At 54.1% G+C, this 20,869-nt stretch overlaps 1 protein-coding gene and 1 non-coding gene across 3 annotated transcripts; one reads left to right on the plus strand and one right to left on the minus strand.

The window, feature by feature from the left end:
• Positions 1-585: 585 nt before the first annotated feature.
• TMEM130 (transmembrane protein 130) lies at positions 586-16,976 on the plus strand. Of its 2 annotated transcripts, none has more exons than XM_070363191.1 (8): positions 586-931; positions 7,690-7,995; positions 9,818-9,977; positions 10,967-11,133; positions 11,824-11,908; positions 12,932-13,134; positions 15,015-15,127; positions 15,598-16,976. In XM_070363191.1, the coding sequence occupies exons 1-8, from the start codon at positions 847-849 to the stop codon at positions 15,784-15,786; spliced, it is 1,308 nt and encodes a 435-aa protein (XP_070219292.1). In that variant the 5' UTR covers positions 586-846; the 3' UTR covers positions 15,787-16,976. The 2 variants fall into 2 exon arrangements, with proteins under 2 accessions (XP_070219292.1, XP_070219293.1); XM_070363192.1 differs by having other exon boundaries at positions 588-931; positions 15,634-16,976.
• On the minus strand, positions 6,685-6,757 carry TRNAG-CCC (transfer RNA glycine (anticodon CCC)). Its single transcript has one exon. It is a non-coding gene; the product is annotated as a tRNA-Gly (tRNA).
• Positions 16,977-20,869: the final 3,893 nt, after the last annotated feature.

A 20,869-nucleotide genomic window follows, 5' to 3' on the forward strand; every position in this document is an offset into this window, starting at 1 on the left:
GCCTCCTTCTAGCAGAAAAGACTCGCTCTGTTCCTGTTAAGGCAGATGGAAGCGCCTGCTTGGGCCAAGCAGTGTCCAAGGAGCCCTGGTCTCTTCTCATCGCGGTTGTCTTGAGCGTCGCAAGGCCTCTGACAGCGCTGTGGGCCCAGGGACATAAGCCTCATTTTGCAGCAGGTGCAGAGAGGGTAACCAGAGGAAGGGCATCAGTGCCAACGCCTGCGCCTGGGCCCCTGTGCTCGGGTCCTTCTCTCTGGAGGGACACAGTTCTCAGGTCCACCGCCCAGCTCCGGGCACACGGTGGCTCCTCAGCGTTTCTTGAACGGAGGGCAGCATCTCCAAGCCGTGTGCGTCATGAGCGAAGGCACCTGGAGAAAGAGCCCAAAGGGCCCTTCTAGAGGTTTCGCAGCGTCGCGCGCGCCTCTGGGGACGCTGAGTCAGAGTCGCCGGGCGCGGGCACGGACGCTTGGAGGGGAGGGGGCGCCGACTGGAGGAGCGGGCACCGGGGAGGGGAGGGATCGAGGGGAGAGGAGGGGCGCGGCGACGGGAGGGAGGAGGGGGCGCAGATTGGAGGAGCTGGGGCCCGGGGGGAGCCGGGAGGATAGCGGAGAGAGGCAGGGTGCAGCGGGGGCCGGGGAGGGGGCGCAACGCGGCTGACGTGGGCCGGGGTCGGCGCGGCGGGCCGTGGGCGGCGGCGACGCGCAGAGACTCCGCGATACGAGGCGAGGACGAGCCTGCGCCGCGCCCGCACCTCCCCGCACCGCCCTCGCCGCGCGCCCCAGGGGAGGCCGCCGCCGCAGTCGAGTCCAGCCGCGTCCCCTCGGCGTTCCAGCGGCTCCTGGCGCCGCCATGGCCCCGGCGCTCTGGCCGCGCCTCGGCCGCATCCTCTGGCTAGCCTGCCTCCTGCCCTTGGCCCCGGCTAGGGTGGCCGCAGGTAAGGCGCCGCGCGGATCGGCCGGCCGCCCTCCCCGGTCGGCCGCGCGCCGGGGGCCTCGGGGCGGTCTGGAGCCGGCGGCCTCGCCGGGAGCCGGGGCTGCGGAGGTGGCGCCCTGCGCCCTGTGCTCACCTCCCTCCTCTCCTGAGGCCGCGCATTGTGGAGGGGACCACGGCCCGACGGGCCTGTCCCTTCACCCCTGTCCCCTGGAGTCGCCGGCACTTGGGGGGCTCCCCGCGCCCCTCGCTTCTGCAGGCCCTCCAGATCGGCCCTGCCCTAAGAACGGCGTGGTGGCCGGGGCCTCCATCCCGGAGCCTGGGAGCCTCCAAGCCGCTGGAGGTGGGGGAGGATGCTGCAGGGGGACCGGGGATGCTGGGGTCGGTCGTCACGCCACAGACCCCAGGGAGTGCGGCCAGATTGCCTCCAATGTTGCCTTATTGGGAGAGGCGTGCCACCCAGCTCCTGTCGGCTTCGGGGTGGTGGTTGGGGGCGGAGGGATGCGATTTTCAGAGCCCGGGAAGCCAGCCTGCCATTTCCTCTCTGGGAATGGTTTCCAAAATGGACCCCGAGCTGAATCCGCTGGGTACCACTCCATGTCCCCCGGGGCTGTGCTTCTAGCATCCCCACCTCCTCACCGCCCGAAGGCCAGCACCCCACTTTTCTGGGCCATTTTGGCGACAAAATAAAGGGGACCCAGGTTGGAGAGTTTGGAGTAGACTGTTGGCAGCTATTGGGTGCGTTCAAGATTATTGAATGCAGCTATTCAGTATTATCCAATATGTTCATCATGCCCCATCCCACCTTTAAAGAATGGTAGAGAGAAGAAGAGATGGAATCCTAACTTGTGAAATGAAAGCCACAAGGGAAAGTAAAAACCCTGCATCTTAGGAGTGAATATTAAGAGAATTTTGTGCTTGGTCAGGATAATCTGCTTCTCCCTGGATATTCACATAGAAATGAGGTCTCTGGCCAGTGAGACTAATGAAGGTGTTCATCACACGCAGGATTCCCCCCGAGGGCAGCGCCGCGCTCGCCCGGGCAAAAAAAAAAAAAAAAAAATGAGGTCTCTTGTCTGTTAGGTTTACAGATGTCCAGAAATGATCAATGTGGCCTAAATTGCCGGAAAAAAAAAAGTAGGAAGGGATTAATTCTTTGGAAATCATATGTAGTTCCCAGCCTGGCCTACTGCACCCATGATACAGTCGAAACAACTGAGATGCGGTTGGGGAAAACCCACAGGAGAGAAAGATTCAGAAGCCCTTTTGCAGCCTCCCCAGGTCTGAGTCAGACTCAGGCACGCTTCCTGTACCAAGGGTTAAAGTCAGAAGTCGGTGTCCTGGACCATTCATTAATTCCAGGTTGTGTTGTTCACACTTCAGAGGTACTTTGGGAAGTGTTTTGGGCTGACAACATGTGCAAGGTGCCAAGGCCCATGTAACCCTTTTCTAGAAGGTTCTAGGGCCCCTGCAGGCTGTGTGGTCAGGGAGTATGTACATGCTCCAGGTGGAATCCAAGGGAGCCTGCTGGTGGGCATTTTTCCATGGGTCAAGCTTCGTGGCTCTTGCCACTTCACATCTTGCTGTGGCCCTCTCAGCTCTGGGCCACTGGGGTGCCTGTGGGGTCCCTCAAGCCTGGCCTGGGCTGCTCTATACTCCAAGGCCAGGGCACCTGGACTCCAGAACAGGAAACATGGATTTCGACGGGTAGGTTACCCGACCCGGGCTTGGTCCCTTCAGCCACAGGTGGCAAAGACTTCATGGCGCATTTCAGATTCTGGACAATTCTGAGACCCTGAAGACGAGGGGCAGCATCACCCAGGGGCTATGAAATACCTGCTTTAAAAAACAAAAACACAAAGTACCCTTGGAGTCTCAGCGTTTGGATAGGTGGTGCAGGGGACGGCTCCCAGGAGCTGGGCCACTGCTGCTGTAGCTGCGTTTGCTGTAGCCACATCCCCTGCCCTCCCCCACCCCGTCCCTCCGCCCAGCTGAGACGGCTGCCCCCCTATTCCATTCCCCTGGCAACCGATCCGCGTCGTCTCGTCCTCATCATCGTGCTGACATGCGCCCATCTTGCTGCAGATGCTGGCTGGCCATTAGCATGCAGCCGAATGTCCCTGCCACCTGCCAGCCTTGCTCTGGTCCACACGCCTCTCCTTGTAGGGGGGGAGACGGTGGGCAAGAGCAAGAGGGGGAAGGGTGGAAATGGCCTCTCATCTCAGCACCTCCTTCTGCAGCAGCCTGGCCAAAGGCTGGCCCCCCACCACCGCCAGAGGCTGTCCCCAGCCAGAGGGACTTAGCCTGGGGCAATGCAGATTTTCTCTGACCCCAGGCAGTAGCGTTATCCCCTGGGAGCCCTTGGGGATTCAGGTTCCCCAGTGTAAAATCTACACTGTTTGTTTGTTTTTTTTTTTCAATTTAAAGAATCTTTGAAAGTTTATTTTTTTTTTTTTAGCTTTTATTTTATGTTGGAGTATAGCAGATTAATTGGAGAAGGCAATGGCACCCCACTCTAGTACTCTTGCCTGGAAAATCCCATGGACAGAGGAGCCTGGTAGGCTGCAGTCCACGGGGTCGAGAAGAGTCGGACACGACTGAGCGACTTCACTTTCACTTTTCACCTTCATGCACTGGAGAAGGAAATGGCAACCCACTCCAGTGTTCTTGCCTGGAGAATCCCAGGGACGAGGGAGCCTGGTGGGTGGCCGTCTATGGGGTCACACAGAGTCGAACACAACTGAAGTGACTTAGCAGCAGCAGTAGCATAGCAGATTAATAACATGGTGATAATTTCAGGTGGACAGCAAAGGGACTCAGCCATACACTGTGTTTTCTTGGAGAGACTTCTGTCTGGAATTCTCTCTTTGAGATTAAGACACTGCTGGTCCCTTTTGCAATGCTAGCTCAGATGACTTTATAATTCAAAATATGGCATCAAGGAAAGGGATTCGGAACCGATGTGTAACATGAGTGACCAAAAGGCTGGAGACAGAGTCCCCAGTAGGGGCAGGCGACATGGTGTCGCAGGGTGAATGGGATCCAGCTGAGGACCCACTCAGTCACCTTCCAGTTTGGCTGAATCAACAGGTCTCTCGTGAACCCCACAAGGGCAGGGGGCACGTCCTATACTTCTGGGTCCCCTCAGAGCTGTGGGGTGGGGCCCAAGGAAGGGGCTCAGTCTGCAGCACCTGGATGAAGAGTTTCCTAGGGCAGCACCAGGTGGGCTGGTACCCCTGCCACACCCTTCTCTCCAGGTGCCACTCCACAGCACAGTGTCCAACCCCTACTTGGTGCCGAGTGCTTGACTAGGCTAGGAGGAGACAGGGATGACCCCTGTCCTGCCCTCAGGGAGCTTGCAGTGCAGTTAGGGGAAATGAGGAAATGTCTATCCCAACCCAGGGTGAGCTGTGTGCCAAGCTGTTGGAAGAGTGCTGAAAAGATGAGGGTGCGGGGCAGGGGGGTAGGAGTCAGGGAGGGCTTCCTGGAAGAAGTTATATCCACAGACAGCTAGGTGAAGAAGAGCAGTGGGGACAGCATGTGCAAAGGCCTTGAGGCTGTGAAGGACAGAGCAAGTATTAAAGCTACAGCATGGATGTGCCAAGACATGAATGTGGATTCCCTCTACCGGGAGGCCAGCCCGTGATCAGATGAACTGTGCAGGAAGCTGCTTGCTGGGGTGGCTGAGAGTAGGGCAGAACTGGAGGCCAAGGGTCAGCGGGTAGGATGGAGCAGTCATCTACTGGATGGGGGCTCCCCAGGATGGCGCTAGTGGTAAAGAATCGCCTGCCAGTGCAGGAGACACAAGAGACATGGGCTCGATCCCTGGGTTGGGAAGATCCCCTGGAGGAGGAAATGGCAACCCACACCAGTATTCTTGCCTAGATAATCCCATGGACAGAGGAGCCTGGCAGGCTACAGTCCATGGGGTCGCAAAGAGTCAGACACAACTGAGCGACTGAGGACACACACACACACAAGGGTTCGTAGTGATGGAGAGGAGCAGCGAGAGTAGCAGGGGCCCAGGGACCCTCTAACCAGACAGAGAATGACAGGTACTGAGAATGGTAGGTTTGGGAGGGGAGAAAGCCAGGGGGTCTAGAGCCGGGGACCGCAGCCTCTGGGATTAATGCCTGATGATCTGAAGTGGAGCTGATGTAGTAATGAGAGAAATGAAGTGCACAATAAACGTGATACTCTTGAATCATCCTGAAAACATCCCTACCCCGCTCCCTACCCAGCTCAGTGGGAGAAGTATCTTCCACGAAACTGGCCCCAGGTGCCAAAAAGCCTGGGGACTGCTGCTGCATCCCTGGCCTACAGAACTTTGGATGATGAAGGATATATTTTCCATCTGTGCTGTCCGGGAGAGCTATGGCTCTTGAGTGCTTGAAATATGGCTCTGGTGCAATGGAGGGACTGAATTTTTTAGTATTAATTACATTTAAGTGATTAAACATAATGGCATGTGGTTAGTAGCTACTACATTACTGCTTAGTAGAATTGAAGTCACTGTTCCTGGGTTCCATCAGCATTTAGGAGGTACCAGAAGTCAAGGGAGGGGGTGCCTATGCCTGGGAAAGGGAGAGGTGGGAGGGGCTGAAATGATGGGGGTGGGTGTTGTGGTCCCTCCTCCCTTCCTTCTGTATCACCTCATCTGCCCAGGTGTGCCCTGCCACAGGCTGGACAGTCTCTAACCTCACAAGCCCTTCAGACATCGCACCTGAAGAGGAAAACCCAAACTGCAGGAAAAGAGTTACCGAAACACGCAGTAGTGTTATTGAGGAGAGGGAAGAGTTCTGGGAATTCAGATACACCTGCTTGAGGGATTATCTTGCAACCACTGAAGTTCACGTTAGGACCCCCGCGGACATCCTTTTGATGTGTCATGTGGGAAAAAAATCACGCAGAGTTGTGTGCAGAGGGTGATGCTGACGAAGTTGGAACTTTGGTGCATGAAAAAGAGCCAGAGGACCTTAATCTGTTAGCAGCTGTTGTTTTTTTGGGGGGGTAGGGTAATAGGACACTTCTAATATTCTTCATGTGCATGTATTACTTTGCGTGTGTGTGGCCACGCTGTGCTGTGTGGCATGTGAGATTTTAGTTCCCCAGCCAGAGATCGAACCCATGCCCCCTGCATTGGGGGCATGGGATCTTAACCACTGAAGATTCCAGGGAAGTCCCTGTCTTAACTTTTATGATGGAAATAAACCTGATTTTTAAAATCTTACCCGTGAGTATGATAAAAATCTTCAGTTATCTAAAGCAGGTGAAGCATAATAACTTAGGAAGATGCTTGATATGCAAAACCAGCAACAACAGTGGAATAATCTCAGAGTAAGCATCATTTGAAAAAATAGCAGAAAATTGTCCAAATATAGTAAGAGAGACCGTTGCTGATTATTTTAAAAGTTTTCTTTTTTAAAAAAATTTTATACCTTTCTGTATTTTCAGATTATAATTAGTCTTACATTCAGTGTAAGACTGAATGGTCTTGGTCGGGTGGGGAGTATTATTTAAAAGGCCTCTTACATGGTCTCCATTCCATGTCCACAAGGCCCTGTTCTCTCTCTCTCTTTTGAAAAAGTATTTGTTTATTTTAGAAAATTATTTATTTATATTATTTGGCCATGCCAGGTCTTCCTTGAGGCACATGGGATCTTTCTTCTTTGTTGCAGCATGCAGGATCTTTTTTTCAGTTGCAGCATGAGGAGTCTTTTTTTTTTTTTTTTCTCAGTTATGACATGAGGGATCTAGTTCCCTGACCAAGGATTGAACCCAGGCCCCCTGCATTGGGAGTGCAGAGTCTTAGCCACTGGACCACCAGGGAAGTCCCCAGGCCCTGTTCTCTGCTTGCAACCTGCAAGTCTTAATTCCCAGGTTCCCTGTAAGAGCTGTATGCCCAATATGTCAGTTCAAGTTCCTCAAGGAGCGGGCCCAGCTGGAATCAGAGCGCTCCCGTGCTGACCCCGGCCAAGACCCTGGAGGTCCCTGAGAACGTGTGGTCCCATGGAGCCTTTCTGTGATAACAAAGATCTGTATCCACAGTGTCCTCTCTCGTGACCCTTGGCCACATGCGGCCGTTGAGCCCTTGGAACATGGCCAGTGCGACCAAGAGAGTGGGTTTGAAGTTTGTTTCCTTTTGACTGAAGCTTCAGGAGCCCCACGTGGCAGTGGAACCAACCGTATCGGGTGGCTCAGATCTAGAAGCTCTCAGTTTGTGGATTTGCAGACTGAGACCAAAGAGAAGGGCCCAGTCTTGGATCACAGTGACCCTTCCTCCCGAGGCTTGTTCTGCCCTGCCAAGGCATGAGGCCTCTAAGGGGATCCAGATTCAGCTCTGTGTTTCAACTTGGAATTTTGTTTCACATGTAAAGCTCGGGCCCAAAGAGTGGGTGATGCGGGAGGGCGCCTTTTTGGGCAGCAGCTGCAGTGTTTCCTCCTGTGACATGAACTGATAGTCATTTTTGTAGCTGAGAAACCTGGCCAGGTCAGCAGACTCATGCTCTGTAAGGCCCTGCGTGGCTGGCATGAAAAAAGAAAATAAATTGAGACAGTGGAAAGAGTGTGGGTTTGGAGTCAGCCGGGCCTGGGTTCGAGTCTCCACTTGGCAATGTGCTAATCGTATAATCCTTGGGCTTGTCCCTTGACCTGACTCAGTTTCTCCACCCATGAGATGAATAGACGCCCACGCAGCGTGGGGCAGTGCGGCTCCTGGCCATGCCCTCTCCTGAAACACAGCCTTTGTTTCTGGGTTCCTAGGCCTGTATGAACTTCAGCTCACCACCGATGGCCCTGCCACCACGGGGGCAGAGGTGACCATCATGGCCAGCCTGGTGGCCGATGACAACGGCAGCCTGGCCCTGCCCACCAGCACCCACCTCTACCGCTTCCACTGGATCCACACCCCGCTGCTGCTCACGGGGAAGGCGGACGAGGCTTTCAGCTCCACCATCCGCGTCGTGGGGAGCGTGCCCGGGGACTTCCCAATCTCCGTCTGGGTCACTGCCGCCGACTGTGGGATGTGCCAGCCTGTGGCCAGGAGCCTCCTCGTCCTCCCCATCACAGGTGAGGACCTTCCCTCCTCGCTGATTTGCCTTCAGGCTCTTGGGGCAGAGAAAACAACCAGCCTGGCACAGGCATCACAACCATCACACATGGGCAGATTAGACCCATGGTTTTCAGTTGCTATCAGTTGAGTTAACAAAGGATCAGAAGATGGTAATACCCACTGCTGGCAGGGCTGTGCTGAAATGAACACAAAGTGCATATTTGCTACTGGGGTGTCAACTAATACAGGCCTTGGGAGAGGAGATGATCCAAATGTATCAATGGCTGTAAGTTATTTTAGTCTTCCGATCCTTCTTTCTCTTTCTCTCTTTCCCTATCCCCCCTACCCTACCCTTCTCTTTTTTCCCTTCTTCCTCCCTCACACCCTCCCTCCGTTCTCTCTATTTCCAAGAACTCCCTGCTTTCTTGGAGTTTACAATCAATTTTTTCTTCTTATTTATTTGGCTGCACTGGGTCTTATCTGCATGCAGGATCTTTAGTTCCAGCATGGGAACTCTTAATTGTAGCATGTGGAATCTAGTTCCCAGGCTCCCTACCTTGGAAGTGTGGAGTCTAAGCCACTGGACCACCAGGGAAGTCCCTGTGCTATGCTGTGTTGAATCATTCCTTTGCAACCCCATGGACTGTAGTCTGCCAGGCTCTTCTGTCCATGGGATTCTCCAGGCAAGAATACTGGAGTCAGTTGCCGTGCCCTCCTCCAGGGGATCTTCCCGACCCAGGGATCAAACCCAGGTCTCCCACACTGCAGGCGGATTCTTTACTGTCTGAGCCACCAGGGAAGCCCAAGAATATTGGAGTGGGTTGCCTATCCCTTCTCCAGGGGATCTTCCTGACCCAGGAATCAAACCGGCATCTCCTGCATTGCAGGCAGATACTTTACCAGCTGAGCTACCAGGGAAGACGCCCCAGGGAAATCCCTACAATCTATTAAAGAACTTATCTTCAGGTAATAAACCTCCATTTGGGTAATGGTTTATGCACGAAAGTGTTCATCACAGTTTCTATAATAACAGAGGAAAATAGCAACAAGCTAAGTATGCAGCTGTAAGAATACTGATATAATTTGTAATAATAATGATCTTTACAAAGAGTGTGTTTTAGCCTGAGAGAGTACTCATGCTTGTAAATTTTTAAAGATCAAAATGAAATTCTATGACCAATTTGATCAACTGTTTAATGTATGTATACCTTAAATATGTACACATGTGTACTTGGCAATGGGCTTCCCAGGTGGCTCAGTGGTAAGGAATCCACCTGCAGTGCCTGAGATGTGGTTCCATCCCTGGGTTGGGAAGATCCCCAGGAGAAGGAAATGGCAACCCACTCCAGGATTCTTGCCTGGAGAATCCCACGGACAGAGGAGCCTGGCGGGCTACAGTCCATGGGGTCGCAAAGTGTCAGACACGACTTAGTGACTAAACAACACATGTGGTCAGTAGAAATGCTCGTTTTTTTCTAGGCTCATCTAGTACTTTGAAGTATTTCCCAAGAATTGATTTAAAAGCCTGTGCATTTCCTTCTGGTCCTGGGCATCTTTGGCGCCAGAAAGTTCAGGGTCCTGGTGAAAGGGGTACAGGAGCGAACTGTACGTGTAAGACAGGAAGTGAGTCTTCACCAGCATCCACTGGCCTGGGGCAGTGCCTAGGAGGGGGGTGTATGCCTCTGTGTTCGGAGACCTGCAGGGTCCCCTCTTGTTACCACAACGGTGACAGTCAGGAGGTCGGGTGGGGGAGAGGCTGCCCTGCCAGCTGGCACATGGCTCTGCCCTCCTCCACCCTGGGGGCGGGGGACTCACCCTCCCATGGTTTCTCCCTCCCAGAGTTCCTCGTGGGGAACCTTGTGGTCACCCAGAACACCTCCCTGCCCTGGCCCAGCTCCTACCTCACCAAGACAGTCCTTAAAGTCTCCTTCCTCCTCCATGACCCCAGCAACTTCTTCAAGAACGCCTCGTTCCTCTACAGCTGGGACTTCGGAGACGGGTATGTTCTGACCCCCTTTGATGGCCCAGAGTTCTGGCCTGTGTGGAGTGCTCTGTACTCTGCTATCTTCACCTGCTCACTCTCACTCCGAACATGCCTTGCACACCTGCTCTATGCCAAACTCGTGGTCCCTGGGGAACAGTGTGAGCCAGTCTAATCCCTAACAAAACTTGTTCCAAATTTACAGATTTAAAATAGTAAACAGTAAACATAATAAACGAGGACTAGATTGGAATGTAGGCGATGATCCCCTGCAATTGAATAGTTTGGCAGTGGAGAAGGCATTTCTAAGAATACAAATAAAAGGTAGAAACTGTAAAGGAAAAAAAAAATGCTAAGTTTGGCATCATCAGATTTAAAATTTGAAATGAAAGAAGCAAGTTGAGCCGAAAGATAATGGTTAAACTGGAAGAAAATATTTGGAAGGTATATAAACTTCATATATAAAGAGCATCAACAAATCAACAAAAATATTTTCTTTATTGTTACTCAAGTTCCTTTCAAAGTGATTCAGGTAATTGTAGAGGAAAAAGTCATAACTTAAGATGGAGGTATGATTCTTCCTGTTCTACAGATGAGAAAAGTAAGGCTGAGAGTTATGTAGATAGGAAATTTGGAGCTGAGATTCAAAGCCAGATTTGTCTTAACTCCAAAGTTCATATTTCTCCCCTTCCCAGATCATCTCTATCTAACACACGGTCTTTCCTTGGTCTGGATGGGGTTGCAAAGCACTTCCTGGCAGGTAACAGGCGCCTGTTGCTAAGAGTTCTTCTACCTGTAACTTACAAGTCCAAAGATGACCAACAGCCACTCCACCCATGTAGGTCAGCTGACCTCATGGCCTGGCTGGCCCTGGGGACTGCTGCTGAGGTGACATTTTTGCTTGCAAAATGACATTGGTCTGAATGTGTCACTGTACACCCAACCGCTGATCCTAAAAAGTCACGTGGATCACTTCTGTCATCTCTCCCCTCCCCAACACCGTACAGCACCCAGATGGTGACCAGAGATGGTACTGTCTATTATAACTATTCCATCATTGGATCCTTCACTGTGAAGGTCAAGGTGGTGGCAGGGTGGGAGCAGGTCACGCCGGACGCCGGGAAGGGCATTCTGCAGAAGACGGGTGACTTCTCTGCCTCGCTGAAGCTGCAAGGTGAGTCTCGAGGGGTTGGTGTGGGTTGAGTGTTTGGCTCGTCAAGGAGCCCTGGGTACCACTCCTTCCAGGGCTGGAGCACACACAGATCAGAGTGGCTTGCACAGCCTCTCTTCAGCTCCCTTGGCAGCCCTGTGAGGGTCTGTCATTGCCCACTTCTAAGAGGGCCCTGAAGGCCACGGAGGAGGTTGGGGGCACCGAGTGGCAGAGCGCAGACACTGTGCCGTGATAGGGTGCATCCCCATCACTCTCTCTTTCCGGCTACATTGTCCTGTCGGGAATGGGACGGCCCCAGTCGGCTGCACCGGGAGGGAGCCTCCAGACCCGCCGCTCCTGGCTTTGTCAAGACGGGGCACTGGGGCAGCTGCAGCCGATTTCTCAGTCATGCTAACAGGATGCTGGTCCCCTGCCCCACACACAGCCCAGATGGTGGGGAGGGAGGTGGTTATCCTAAGCCAGCCCCAGGTCCTGCTTACCAGAGTCCTTCTGGCTTCCCCCAGCGGTCTCAGTCTAAGCAGCTCCAGCATCTGCTGCTGATGGGGAAGCAGGACTCTGGATGTGACCTGTGACCTGCCCTTCCGGGGGGCCAAGTGGACAGGGTGGTGGTTGCACAGCCCAGGAACCCCGGGAACCCCGAGACAGCTGTCGTCAGCCACCAGGTATAACGAGGTCATCTTCTTTGCTTTTCAGAAACCCTTCGAGGCATCCAAGTCTTCGGGCCCAACCTAATTCAGACCTTCCAAAAGATGGTAGTGACCTTGAACTTCCTGGGGAGGTGAGTGAAGCCTGGAGCACACTGTGCCTGATCTGTGGTCCTGTCCACACTCCCGCTGAGAGGCTCCTGACTTTGTTTCAGTTCAGTTCAGTCGTTCAGTTGTGTCCGACTCTGCAACCCCATGGACTACAGCACCCCAGGCTTCCCTGTCCATCACCAACTCCCAGAGCTTGCTCAAACTTATGTCCATCGAGTCAGTGATGCCATCCAACCATCTCATCTTCTGTTGTCCATTTCTCCTCCTGCCCTCAATCTTTCCCAGCATCAGGGTCTCTTCAGATGAGTCAATTCTTTCCATCAGGTGGCCAAAGTATTGAGTTTCAGCTTCAGCATCAGTCCTTCCAGTGAATGTTCAGGACTGATTTCCTTTAGGATGGACTGCTTGGATCTCCTTGCAGTCCAAGGGACTCTCAAGAGTCTTCTCCAGGACCACAGTTGAAAAGCATCAGTTCTTCAGTGCTCAACTTTCTTTATAGTCCAACTGTCACATCCATACGTGACAACTGGATTTCATCCCTGAGGGGACCCAAGTTAGGGAACACATGGAGTGACGAGCCCACCCTTCACTGGGCCATGGAAGAGTCACAACATGACTCCGTTCTCAGGGTCCAGGGGAGGGAACACTGGCCTTGTGGGGCTGTCTGCAATGTGGGAATGCCCTCACCCCTTCAAACCTATAGAAAGCCCACTTATCCTTTCAGACCCTACTCAAATGCCACCTCCTCCAGAAAGCCTTCCCTGACTTCCTCATTGAGAGCGTGCTTCTCTGTCCCCTTGACACACCAAGGGCATCACTGGAGCATGCATTCTGCCTCGCCCAGCAGTCTGTGCATGTCCCTGTATGTGTCACTGCCCTGGCCTCCCCTTGCAGTCTCGGGCCATCTCTAATGTACTACCATGTTCCTGGAGGCCTGGGCACCTGGAAAGAACACTGAAGTTCACGACTGCCTGACCTTTCTTGGACTTGGTCTGTGCTCACACCCTTTGGCAAGCTGAAAAAACATCCCCCCCATTTCCCTGCAGCCCCCCTCTGAACGTGTGCTGGCGTCTTAAGCCCGAGTGCCTCCCGCTGGAGGAAGGGGAATGCCACCCGGTGTCCGTGGACAGCACGGCTTACAACCTGACCCACATCTTCCGGGATCCCGGGGACTACTGCTTCAGCATCCAGGCTGAGAACGTCATCAGCAAGACGCACCAGTACCACAAGATCCAGGTGTGGCCCTCCAGTAAGTGACACTTTGCCTCTGCTCCCAGCAGAAATCAGTCAATCCTGCCACCATCGCCAGTCACCCTCGGTCCACCAATGGCCGTCAGCAGCCAATCCCACTATTACTAGAATCATCGGTAACCCTGCCGGCCCCAGTCAGCACCGTTGCCGACCACCCACAGCACCACCACCAAACTCTAGTGCCATCGGCCACTGCTCTAGCCCCGCGACACCAGCCGCCTTCAGTCCCAGCAACACCACTCTCAACACCAGCACCACTAGCCGTAACGTCTTCACGAGCCAGAGTCAGCGCTGCCGTAGCAACCACCCCAGCCACCGCCAGCACCGCTGTCAATGCCCCTGCTCCCAGCCCCGGCACCCACCATTTGGGCCAGTGCCATCCATACCGTTCTGCCCTGGGATCATCCCAACTTCAGCTCTCGTGTTGCCACCAGCGCTGCCAGTGGGCAGCGTCCCTCCCACACGTGACCTCTGCCTCCCTTGTCCCCAGCACGAGCCCTCCATCCTTCACTGCCGTCACACCCACCCCATCACCTGCGTCTCAGTGTTTTCACTTTCACCAAAACAAGCATCTCCGATGGCGACTGTGCTGGCTTCACTGGGCTGTCAGAAGTCTCCCAGGGAGTGCAGGCAGCTCAGAAAGTGTGCAGTGCAGTCTTTCCCATTCAATTGGGTGCCCAGCCTTCCCCCCGGGCATACTCTTCTCCAAACAGTCACATAGTCCAGCTGCTGGCTTGCAGCCGTGGGATTGACTGATGACAGCACCAGGTTCTCCCCTTCACTTCCAGGGGGTCCTCTGGAAATGTCCTCCCCCAGAAGAGGGCTTTCTTCTGTAGAGGAGAAAGGATCCCAGGCCCTAGGGATGGTCTTTCAGATGCTCAGCCAAGTCCCACCCTGTGTATATTAAAGAGGACCCCCCCCGCCAGCTGCACTTTCCCCAAGGTTGACTCTTATCAATGCACCAGATGTGTTACCACCCCCTTCAGTCTCCCAGTCCCTACTCCTTGAGCCGACTCCATGCTCTGCCCTGGGCCCTGGCTGACCCTGTGTGCCAGGTAGACTCTTTGACCTGCGGGCATCCCTGGGGGCCTTGGGCCCTGACTCCCCCGCACCTCCTGGGCACTGAGCGCCTGGGATCCCCTGCGTCCTGTGTGGAAAGCTGGCACTGCAGGTAATCCATGCTGCCTTTCCTCAGAGACAGATCCTTTTGGTGTGTGGTGGTGTCTCTACCCGGAGGAGAGTGGGAGAAGGGTGAGAAGGAACCCACACTTGCTGATCAGCTGCCTTGCACCTGCCTCACCTGGTTGCATCTCCACGGCCACCTCGTGGGTCAGCATGACTGTCAGGTCACCTGGGCAGAGCCGAGATTTGAACCCAGGACCCGCTGGGCTCTTCTTGCTCTGCCCTGTGGCTTCTCCGCAATAGGATCTAAGTGAGCAGGCCCAGAGCTGCTGGAGGTCACAGGGATGCTTGGGTGTCCTCATGCCCTGGCCTCCTTCCCCAACACAAGTCACCCCAGAGAGAAAGGAGGAAGCTGCTGGGTCTTTCATGGTCTAGGCTTGGAAGTTGTACGTCACCCCTCTGTCCTCTGCCGCTGTTTAGAAGCAAGTTGCTATGAGTCCAGCCCACGCTCTGGTGGGAAATTCAGTTGCACCCTTTGAAAGTTTCTATCAAGTACCGCTTTAAAACCCCAACAGACCCTACCTTGGGTTTTGTGAAATCCTGGATTTGCCTATTGGAGTTGCCTGACTGGGACGCATGTACACAAAGAGGGAAACGGCTCTGGTGGGCTCTGTTCTCTCCCCCGAGCTGTACCCTGAGAGCTGGTATTCAGCACTGACTGCCCAGGCTCATGGCTCAACCCCCTCTTCCTCCTAGGCATCCAGCCGGCTGTCTTTGCTTTCCCGTGTGCCACGCTCATCACCATGATGCTGGCCTTCATCATGTACATGACCCTGAGGAATGCTGCTCACCAGAAGGACATGGTGGAGGTGGGTGCTCGGTGGGGTGGGGGGGCTGGACTCCTGGCCTTGACAGGAGAGGATCTGCAGAGAGGGCGAGGGGGAGACCAGGGGGTCTAGGAGGTGCTCTGGATGTCAGAGCAAGACCCCAGGGCTGGGGCTGAAGTACCCATGAAGCATCTGTAACTGGGGCCCCGTTGATAAACTTGGTTGCTTCTGATGTCACTTACCTCCTACTCTGCTTGCCCTTGGCCTGCCTGCCATGCCCACAAACTGGTAAAGGAGAGGGCAGCCAAAAGCAGGGGAAACCCAGAAAGCAGAAAAGCCAAGGGCACAGGGAAGCCCCGGGTAGTGTCCGAAAGGTGTTTCTGTGCGTGCAGCAACCAGGCAGCTGAGCTTGTAAGAGGCTGCCCAGCCAGGCTGCTGAGCTCGTAAGGCCACCTCACGGGGCTGCAGGTGGGCGGGAGGGTGATTGACCCGTGGGGTTTTATTCACCATAGGTGGCTGATTTTGACTTTTCCCCCATGTCTGACAAGAACCCGGAGCCGCCCACTGGAGTCCGGTGCTGCTGCCAGATGTGCTGTGGGCCCTTCTTACTGGAGACGCAGTCTGAGTACCTGGAGGTCGTCCGCGAGAACCATGGGCTGCTGCCTCCCCTCTACAAGTCTGTCAAAACTTACACGGTCTGAGCGCCGCCCACCCCCAACCCAGTTTCAGTGTTAACTGACTGCTGACCAGGAATTTTGGGCAGTGTCGGGGGCAGGCTGGTGCACGCCATGAGTGCGGGGCCATCCGCCCTGACCGGTCATCCATCTGTACAGTCTAGCCGCCTCCACAAGCCCCGCTCAGTCCCACCTCCCAGCAATCCATCCATCCATGCGGCCGGAAGCCCCTTTCGGTCAGCCCTGCCCCACCCCTTGCCTTTGAGGAGGCCCCCAAGTGGGACTCCGACACTGGACGTGGTCCGTGTTCTCCCCTAGGTGTGCCCGCTGCCCCTCACAGATTTCTCCCCTATTTGGCACATTTGCCGTCCATCTGGGGTTCACACTTCCCTCCCCCAGGCAGCCCTGCCCAGGTCAGAGGGCTAGGAGGAAGCTCACAAATGGTTAATTTAAGGCTACATCACGAAAGATCTTACATACAGGGACAAGCACGCATGACGTCACCCAGACGTTTCAGACGACTTCCCCTCTCTCAGTTAGTTGCTTGCTGAGATGTCCCCTCGATCAGAGCTAAAAGGAAACCTGACCTTTCCCACGTGGCCCCGACAGCTCGGGGGCCTGGCTCCTGCCTTTGTGTGCTGTCCCAGGGGCTCCTGGGTCCCCTTCTGAGGAAACCCTGTTCCCCGTCTGCTTGCTGGGGGTCGGGTGGGGGGCAGGGCTAATGCTTTGTGAGTGTGAAGTGCTTCGTAGACAGCACTTTCTTTTATTGAGTCCCTGTCAACTTGCATTGAGGAAGAGGCTCTGTGGCAAAAGAGTCAGGCTGGGGGGAAACTTGGGTACCCTGTGCGGGGGACAGAGTTCTTGCCCCCTTAACTGCTCCCAGGGTGGCCTTGAGAGGGAAGAGGACTGGATGGAGCCCAGGGGGGGGGACCAGTCCACCCCTCTCCCTTTGGCCCAGTGGCCTGGGGGAGGCAGGTCAGGTACAGAGAGTGTGGGCACAGAGGGAGCCCATGGTCGGGACCCCATCCACCGTGCAGGAGTGGGGAGCAACCTGGGCCTGTCTGGGGAGGGAGCAGGGCCGCGGAGGCCGGGCTCTGTCAGCATAATTGTTTGCTCTCAGACTCCGCTGAAGACAGCATCCCCACCGTTGTACAGCTCATACTCATAAATACTGCCGTTATTGCTGAATAAAGCTTGTGTGCTCTGACGATAGCCAAGCCTTGAGCGGGTGGCTGAGTCTCTTCTTTTCCGTGCCTGGACGTTTGTGCCTTGCAGGCAGCAGGAGAGGTTCTTGGATGTAGCAGGACTTCCCCAACACATTCTCTGGCAGGTGCACGGGATGGAGCCGCTGTCCCGGGCTCTGGTCTCGGTTTGGACCAGTGGTTCTCAAACTGCCGCTTAGGCTGCCTCACAGACGATCGGGCTCCTGAGGGTCCCCTGGAGGTGGGTCCAGGCACCCCCAGGTGACTCTTAAGTCTGAGACTCTGGGGGTGACTCCTGGTCAGGGTGGGACGTAGGCCGCACCTGGGAACTTGGAAATACTGATCCCTGGGCCCCATGCCACACCCGAAACAGCTCCGAGGAGCAGGCAGCCCCAGTGCACCCTCAAGTGTGACAGCTTCCTGTCTCCAGCAGGGCCTCTTGAACTTTGTTCAAACACTAGGACTTAGGTTTGAGAAAAGAGATTCAGTTTGCATGCTTAGTCGTTCAGTTGTGTCCAACTCTTTGCAACCCTTTGAACTGTAGCCCACCAGGCTCCTCCGTGCATGCGATTCTCCAGGCCAGAACACTGGAATGAGTTGCCGTACATGGCAGGGGCTCTTGCCCACCCAGGGATTGAACCCATGTCTCTTACGTCTCCTGCATTGGCAGCCGAGTTCTTTATCACTAGTGCTGCCTGGCTTCCCTGATGGCTCAGCGGTAAAGAATCCCCTTGCAACGCAGGAAACAGGAGATGCGAGTTAGATCCTTGGGTTGGGAAGATCCCCTGGAGGAGGAAATGGCAACCCACTCCAGTATTCCTCCCTGAAAAGTCCCATGGACTTTTAGCTTAGTGGGCTACGGTCCTTAGGGTTTCAAAGAGTCGGATACAAATGAGCGAATAAGCACCTGGATATAGCCAATTAACAATGTTGTGATAGTTTTACGTGAATAGCATAGCCATATATATATACACATGTATCCACTCTCCCCCAAACTCGCCTCCCATCCAGGCTGCCACATAACACTGAGCAGGGTTCCATGTGCTATACAGTGGGTCCTTGTTGGTTATCCATTTTAAATGTAGCAGTGTGCACGTGTCCATCCCAAACTCCCTAACCACCCCTCCGCCTGGCAACCGCAAGTTCGTTCTCTAAGTCGGTGGGTCTGTTTCTGTTTTGTAAGTTCATTTGTATTGTTTCTTTTTAGATGCTACGTATAAGGGATGTCTTATGATGTTTCTCCTCTGTCTGAGAACTGTCAGGGTTCTATATTAGTTCACCCTACACCTACATCCCAGCCCCAGATGGCAAAAGGGCTGGGCAGCTATTCCCAGCAGCCTACACTTCTAGGAGGGACTTCGCCATGGCTAATGAGAGGCTGCGGGTTCTAATGACCACAGGATGTCAGGAGCAGAAGCAACTGAATGTATTTTTGCTGGTACCTGTTAAGAGCCACGTTTTCCTTGAAGAAGCCTATCACCCCAGACATGCCCGGGTGTCTAGGAAGATCCAAGGCAAGGTCGATGAATTCATCTATTCTGGGTTGACTAGCTGTTGTTATTGTTCAGTCGCTAAGTTGTGTCTGACTCTTTGCAACCTCATGGACTGTAGCATGCCAGGCTTCCCTATCCTTCACCATCTCCCAAACCTTGCTCAAACTCACGTCCATTGCCTCAGTGATGCCACCCAACCATCTCATCCTCTGTCGCCCCCTTCTCCTCCTGCCCTCAATCTTTCCCAGCATCAGGGTGTTTTCCAGTGAGTCGGCTCTCGGCATCAAGTGGCCAAAGTATTGGGAAGTGACTCTCCTGAAATTTATATCCACCCTGAATTGGTGAATGGGCCCTTCTGTGGAAACAGAGTCTCTACAGATGTGATCAAGTTCAGATGAGGTCTTGTTCATCATCAGAGCGGGAAGCCCATGGCTGTCTTTTGAGGATGATGTCTTGTTCTGTGTTGGGGCGGGGATCAGAGGGTGGGAGGGAGGCAGCCAGGCTCTGGAAGGTACGGCAGGGGCCACAGCTGTGCTGGAGCCTGGCTAAGGGGCTGAGGAGGAGCTGGGACCACCAGGCAGGATCTGGGTCTGGGGCTCTTAACCTGAGGGTGCCTGATTCCCAAGGGACCTATGGAGAGAATTCACGAGCTTGGATGGGAGAAATGACATCTCTGCTGTTAGAAACCTTTAATCAAATCAAGGTCATAAATATAGGACCGAAACTGTTGTCAGCAGTTTCTGGGGCTTTGCCATCAGTAACAATCACAAATGCGTTCACATCACATTCCAATTGTGAATCTCTCAAAACGACATTTATGCTGATCATGCCTTCAGAATTACAGTTGTTACTAGACTTGCCGCTGGATATTATTTCACTGAGCACATATATTACAACTGCCATTTTGATAACTGGTTGCCTTTGGATTCCAATTATTTACTATTATGCTTTCAAAAACATTCTGATTTATTCTGATGACTGGGTCTGACTGCAGAGGAGCTCAGGGTGTCAAGAAGGCTATCAGACCCCTGTAGCTGTACCCTGGGGCGGTCCTTGGGGGGCACAGGGGTGACAAGGGACTCTGCTTTCTTTGTCCCAGAGAGAAGGATCCTTCCCGGGGCGTCTGACCCAGGAGACCACGTGTCAGGTCCCCACGGGCCACCTGCCTGCAGTTCCCAGAGTGACCAGCAGGTGGCAGCCCTTCTCAGCCATGCTTCTGCAGTTTCCTCCTTCCAGGGCAGCCTGTGGGCGCCAGAGGAATACAAGGGCCACGGAGGGTGTGGGTCCTGGCAGCTGAAGCACCCACAGATGCATGCACCTGTGCACACATGTGAATACACAGGCACACGCCACATGCACATGCATGCTCACACTGACAGCTGAAGGAGCCTACCTGGGAATCAGCTTCCAGAACATCCTACCCTTTCCAGGATGGAAGGCATCCCCAGGACCCTTGCCCTTGGGAAGTCCTTGCAGGAGAGGAACCTGCATTGTTCTTTCTCATCTCTTCCTTCCCTAATAGTTTTTCTGAGGTGTCCGCAGGTCAGCACAAGCCAACAGCTCCAGCCACGAAAAGAATCCAATTGCAGCTGAGGTGGGCTTCCCAGCTGGCCCTAGTGGTAAAGAACCCGCCTGCCAGGGCAGAAGATATAGTGAAATGTGGGTTTGATCCCTGGATTGAGAAGATCCCCTGGAGAAGGAAATGGCAACCCACTCCAGTATTCTTGCCTGGCGAATCCCACGGACAGAGGAGCCTGGCAGGCTGCAGTCCATAGGGTCACAAAAAGTCAGACACGACTGAGCGACTTAGCACACGGGAGGTGGGGTGAGGTGTAGACCGGAGCCCCGGCCTGGCTCCCAGACCTCGGGCAAGCGACTTAACCTGTCCAAGCTCTAGTTTCTTTGTGTTGCACGATTTGTATAAAGACTGAACTCTCACAGCTCAATGTCTATAAGACCAACCATGCAAGTGACAAACGAGCCAAGGACTCGAATAGACACTTCTCTAAAGAAGACATACAAATGGCCAATAAACACATGAAAAGATGCTCAGTATCATTAGTCATAGGGCAAACACAAAACCACAATGAGAAGCCACTTCATGCCCACTGGGATGGCTCTAACAGAGAAAACGAAACGCGATCAAACCGAAACAGAAAACGGCAAGTATGGGGACGCACAGGAACCCTCGTACGTCGCTGGTGAGAGTGTAAACTGCTAGACAGTTTTGGCAGTTCCTGAAAAAGTTCAACATAGAATTACCACGTATCCACATGGGCTCAGTCGTGTCTGACTTTTTGTGACCCTGTGGGCCAGGCTCCTCTGTCCATGGGATTCTCCAGGCAAGAACACTAGGATGGATTGCCACACCCTCCTCCAGGGGATCTTCCCAACCCAGGGACTGAACCTAGAATT

Source organism: Bos mutus, chromosome 25 (genome assembly GCF_027580195.1).
Source record: "Bos mutus isolate GX-2022 chromosome 25, NWIPB_WYAK_1.1, whole genome shotgun sequence".
Taxonomy (NCBI): Eukaryota; Metazoa; Chordata; class Mammalia; order Artiodactyla; family Bovidae; genus Bos; species Bos mutus.